At 66.9% G+C, this 5000-nt stretch overlaps 2 protein-coding genes across 4 annotated transcripts in view; one reads left to right on the top strand and one right to left on the bottom strand.

Moving 5' to 3' along the window:
- Positions 1 to 2110, top strand: part of ERG28 (ergosterol biosynthesis 28 homolog) — a 99893-nt gene extending 97783 nt beyond the window's left edge. Inside the window, exon 5 of one of the 3 annotated variants that reach the window (XM_075330071.1) lies at positions 1674 to 2110. In XM_075330071.1, the coding sequence (XP_075186186.1) occupies positions 1674 to 1762 (89 nt within the window). In that variant the 3' untranslated portion in view covers positions 1763 to 2110. The remainder of the gene's footprint in view (positions 1 to 1673) is intronic. The other 2 variants (XM_075330070.1, XM_075330069.1) reach the window with 2 other exon arrangements.
- The window catches only part of FLVCR2 (FLVCR choline and putative heme transporter 2), a 44864-nt gene continuing 41717 nt past the window's right edge, over positions 1854 to 5000 (bottom strand). The window contains 1 exon segment of the mRNA XM_075330068.1: positions 1854 to 2022. Coding sequence (XP_075186183.1) covers positions 1957 to 2022 — 66 coding nt within the window. The 3' untranslated portion in view covers positions 1854 to 1956.

Below are 5000 nucleotides of genomic sequence, written 5' to 3'. Positions count from 1 at the left end.
CACAACGGAGGCAGGGAGGAGCAACAGAGACGGCGGGGGTACCACAGAGTCCACAGCGGAGGCAGGGAGGAGCCACAGAGACGGCGAAGGTACCACAGAGCCCACAGCGGAGGCAGGGAGGAGCCAGAGAAGGCGGGGGTACCACAGAGCCCACAGCGGAGGCAGGGAGGAGCCAGAGAAGGCGGGGGTACCACAGAGCCCACAGCGGAGGCAGGGAGGAGCCACAGAGGATACGGGGGTACCACAGAGCCCACAGCGGAGGCAGGGAGGAGCCAGAGAAGGCGGGGGTACCACAGAGCCCACAGCGGAGGCAGGGAGGAGCCAGAGAAGGCGGGGGTACCACAGAGCCCACAGCGGAGGCAGGGAGGAGCCACAGAGGATACGGGGGTACCACAGAGCCCACAGCGGAGGCAGGGAGGAGCCACAGAGGAGACGGGGGTACCACAGAGCCCACAGCAGAGGCAGGGAGGAGCCACAGAGACGGCGGGAGTACCGCAGAGCCCACAGAGGAGGCAGGGAGGAGCCACAGAGGAGACGGGGGTACCGCAGAGCCCACAGCGGAGGCAGGGAGGAGCCACAGAGACGGCGGGGGTACCACAGAGCCCAGAACGGAGGCAGGGAGGAGCAACAGAGACGGCGGGGGTACCACAGAGTCCACAGCGGAGGCAGGGAGGAGCCACAGAGACGGCGAAGGTACCACAGAGCCCACAGCGGAGGCAGGGAGGAGCCAGAGAAGGCGGGGGTACCACAGAGCCCACAGCGGAGGCAGGGAGGAGCCAGAGAAGGCGGGGGTACCACAGAGCCCACAGCGGAGGCAGGGAGGAGCCACAGAGGAGACGGGGGTACCACAGAGCCCACAGCGGAGGCAGGGAGGAGCCACAGAGGAGACGGGGGTACCACAGAGCCCACAGCAGAGGCAGGGAGGAGCCACAGAGACGGCGGGAGTACCGCAGAGCCCACAGAGGAGGCAGGGAGGAGCCACAGAGGAGACGGGGGTACCGCAGAGCCCACAGTGGCGGCAGGGAAGAGTCATAGCGGAGGCAGGGAGGAGCCACAGAGGAGACGGGGGGGGTACCACAGAGCCCACAGCGGAGGCAGTAGGAGAGGCATGGCGCAGGCAGGAAGGTAGTGCTGAGAAAGCGCTGCTTGTCCTTTCAGTACGTGGCAGACAATGTGACCCACACGTGTGGCGATGAAATTCAGCGATTTTAGAGGAGCGACCTGTATGGCTGCATAGACCCAGCTTTACAAAGCTCCACTATCCTGATAGGTGGGAGGTCAGCAGGGGCCGGTCACTGACCTGTGTCTGGCCCTGGAGAGCAGTGGTGGATGGACATTTGATGGGTGTGCAGTAATATGGGGGTCTCCATTACCAGAATGCATTTACGTCTCGCCTATAGTCAGGTCCGGGTCAGGTTTTGGTTTTGTTCCAGGACTGGCCCAGCTGTACAGTAAAGTCTCCTTCCCCCTCTGGCAGCATCAATACTGTGACAGGCCCAGTTTACGCCATGGGCTAGGGCATGGTCCAGGAACAACACCGCATCCGCTTGGACCACGGAGGACGTGGACTCGGCCCTGGTGAATCTGAGGCCGTGTAAGGGGGGAGGGGGGGGCTGCGGTGCCTGCCCTTTGTGGACCTGCTCTTGATGGCTTCTGTTCTCTTGTCCCTCCAGGCTTCTCCATTATGGGCATGGCCATCGGTTACCAGTATCTGGAGCTTCTGCCTGAGACCCCGTCCTCCAGCACCAAGAAGAGGAACTGATGGAAGTGCTGCCCCTTGCCCCTGAACCTCAGGACCTGACCTTTCACCTCTGTTGCCATATGTGACCCTGCAGGGGGCAGGGCCTAAAGGAACATTCCGCCATCTTTTTATGACTTCTTTATTTAAATAAACCATGCTGTGGTGGATGACGGCGGCGCCTTCTCTTTGGTTGTCAGGCATTTCTTCTCCCGGGCTCAGTGCTCTTCGAGCAGGAGTGGAGCGGGGCCTTCCTGTGCGGCCGGCGGACACGGTGCAGGTCCCTGTGCAGAGAGAATACGCAGCTGTGAGGCTGACCAATGCGGAGCACATCCAATCACCGGCACCACAGCTGTGAGGCTGAGCGCATCCAATCACCGGCACCAGAGCCTGAGCGCTTCCAATCACCAGCACCACAGCTGTGAGGCTGAGCGCATCCAATCACTGGCACCACAGCTGTGAGGCTGAGTGCATCCAATCACCGGCACCAGAGCCTGAGCGCATCCAATCACCGGCACCACAGCTGTGAGGCTGAGTGCATCCAATCACCGGCACCAGAGCCTGAGCGCATCCAATCACCGGCACCACAGCTGTGAGGCTGAGCGCATCCAATCACCGGCACCACAGCTGTGAGGCTGAGTGCATCCAATCACCGGCACCAGAGCCTGAGCGCATCCAATCACCGGCACCACAGCTGTGAGGCTGAGCGCATCCAATCACCGACACCACAGCGGTGAGGCTGAGTGCATCCAATCACCGACACCACAGCGGTGAGGCTGAGTGCATCCAATCACCGGCACCACAGCTGTGAGGCTGAGCGCATCCAATCACCGCCACCAGAGCCTGAGCACATCCAATCACCGCCACCAGAACCTGAGCGCATCCAATCACCGGCACCAGAGCCTGAGCGCATCCAATCACCGGCACCACAGCTGTGAGGCTGAGCGCATCCAATCACCGGCACCACAGCTGTGAGGCTGAGCGCATCCCATCACCGGCACCACAGTCAGTAAAGTCAGGCGCAGCAGTGCGGTTAATGGCAGCAGCCCTTCTCCCAGCGAGGACACATGCGCCCCACAGAGCCCAAATCCGGGTACTCACCTAAGGGCGCGGGGCCACGGAGCCATACTGAATGTTCACAGTGTGGGCCGACACCAGTGGCTGCAACAACAGTGGCCGTCACCAGAGAGCGCGTTCCCCCCCCCCCCCCCCCCCCCATACTGCAGCATTGTGCGTCATCTCCAGACCACTACCTCATCTCTACATCCAATATCACTCTGCAATAACAGGGTGAAGGTGGGGAGCAGCGCAAGGGCAGAGGTGGGGAGAGCGGCCAGAGGAAGGGCAGAGGCGGGGGGGAGCGGCCAGAGGAAGGGCAGAGGCGGGGAGAGCGGCCAGAGAAAGGGGAGAGGCGGGGAGAGCGGCCAGAGGAAGGGCAGAGGCGGGGAGAGCGGCCAGAGGAAGGGCAGAGGCGGGGAGAGCGGCCAGAGGAAGGGCAGAGGCGGGGGGAGCGGCCAGCGCAAGGGCAGAGGCGGGGGGAGCGGCCAGCGCAAGGGCAGAGGCGGGGGGAGCGGCCAGCGCAAGGGCAGAGGCGGGGGGAGCGGCCAGCGCAAGGGCAGATGCGGGGGGAGCGGCCAGCGCAAGGGCAGAGGCGGGGGGAGCGGCCAGCGCAAGGGCAGAGGCGGGGGCAGCGGCCAGCGCAAGGGCAGAGGCGGGGGCAGCGGCCAGCGCAAGGGCAGAGGCGGGGGGAGCGGCCAGCGCAAGGGCAGAGGCGGGGGGAGCGGCCAGCGCAAGGGCAGAGGCGGGGGGAGCGGCCAGCGCAAGGGCAGAGGCGGGGGGAGCGGCCAGCGCAAGGGCAGAGGCGGGGGGAGCGGCCAGCGCAAGGGCAGAGGCGATGGGAGCGGCCAGCGCAAGGGCAGAGGCGGGGGGAGCGGCCAGCGCAAGGGCAGAGGCGGGGGGAGCGGCCAGCGCAAGGGCAGAGGCGGGGGGAGCGGCCAGCGCAAGGGCAGAGGCGGGGGGAGCGGCCAGCGCAAGGGCAGAGGCGGGGGGAGCGGCCAGCGCAAGGGCAGAGGCGGGGGGAGCGGCCAGCGACAAGGGCAGAGGCGGGGGGAGCGGCCAGCGCAAGGGCAGAGGCGGGGGGAGCGGCCAGCGCAAGGGCAGAGGCGGGGGGAGCGGCCAGCGCAAGGGCAGAGGCGGGGGGAGCGGCCAGCGCAAGGGCAGAGGCGGGGGGAGCGGCCAGCGCAAGGGCAGAGGCGGGGGGAGCGGCCAGCGCAAGGGCAGAGGCGGGGGGGAGCGGCCAGCGCAAGGGCAGAGGTGTGGGGCGGAGGGGGGGGGAGCAGTGTGGAGATGGCGGGGGGAGCGGGGGTGAGGCAGTGTGGAGATGGCGGGGGGGAGCGGGGGTGAGGCAGTGTGGAGATGGCGGGGGTGGGGCATTGTGGAGATGGCGGGGGTGGGGCATTGTGGAGATGGCGGGGGTGGGGCATTGTGGAGATGGCGGGGGGGGCGGGAGTGAGGCAGTGTGGAGATGGCGGGGGGGGGGGCGGGGGTGAGGCAGTGTGGAGATGGCGGGGGGGGCGGGAGTGAGGCAGTGTGGAGATGGCGGGGGTGGGGCATTGTGGAGATGGCAGGGGAGACGGGGGGCAGTGTGAAGATGGGGGGGCGGGGTGAGGAAGTGTGGAGATGATGGGGGGGTAAGGCAGTGTGGAGATGGCGGGGGTGAGGCAGTGTGGAGATGGCGGGGGTGAGGCAGCGTGGAGATGGCGGGGGGGAGCGGGGGTGGGGCATTGTGGAGATGGCAGGGGTGGGGCATTGTGGAGATGGCGGAGGGGAGCGGGGGTGAGGCAGTGTGGAGATGGCGGGGGTGGGGCATTGTGGAGATGGCGGGGGGGAGCGGGGGTGGGGCATTGTGGAGATGGCAGGGGTGGGGCATTGTGGAGATGGCGGAGGGGAGCGGGGGTGAGGCAGTGTGGAGATGGGGGGGGTGAGGCAGTGTGGAGATGGCGGGGTGGGGCATTGTGGAGATGGCGGGGAGAAGCGGGGGTGAGGCAGTGTGGAGATGGCGGGGAGAAGCGGGGGTGAGACAGTGTGGAGATGGCGGGGGAGGCGTGGGGGGGCAGTGTGGAGATGGCGGGGGGGTGAGGTAGTGTGGAGATGGCGGGGGAGGTGTGGGGGGGGGCAGTGTGGAGATGGGGGGAAGCGGGGGTGAGGCAGTGTGGAGATGGGGGGAAGCGGGGGTGAGGCAGTGTGGAGATGGCGGGGGGGT

The sequence above is a fragment of the Anomaloglossus baeobatrachus genome, chromosome 12 (assembly GCF_048569485.1).
Source record: "Anomaloglossus baeobatrachus isolate aAnoBae1 chromosome 12, aAnoBae1.hap1, whole genome shotgun sequence".
NCBI classification, from domain to species: domain Eukaryota; kingdom Metazoa; phylum Chordata; class Amphibia; order Anura; family Aromobatidae; genus Anomaloglossus; species Anomaloglossus baeobatrachus.
Note: the sequence above shows the minus strand (reverse complement) of the source record. Positions and strands in the feature narration are given on the sequence as shown.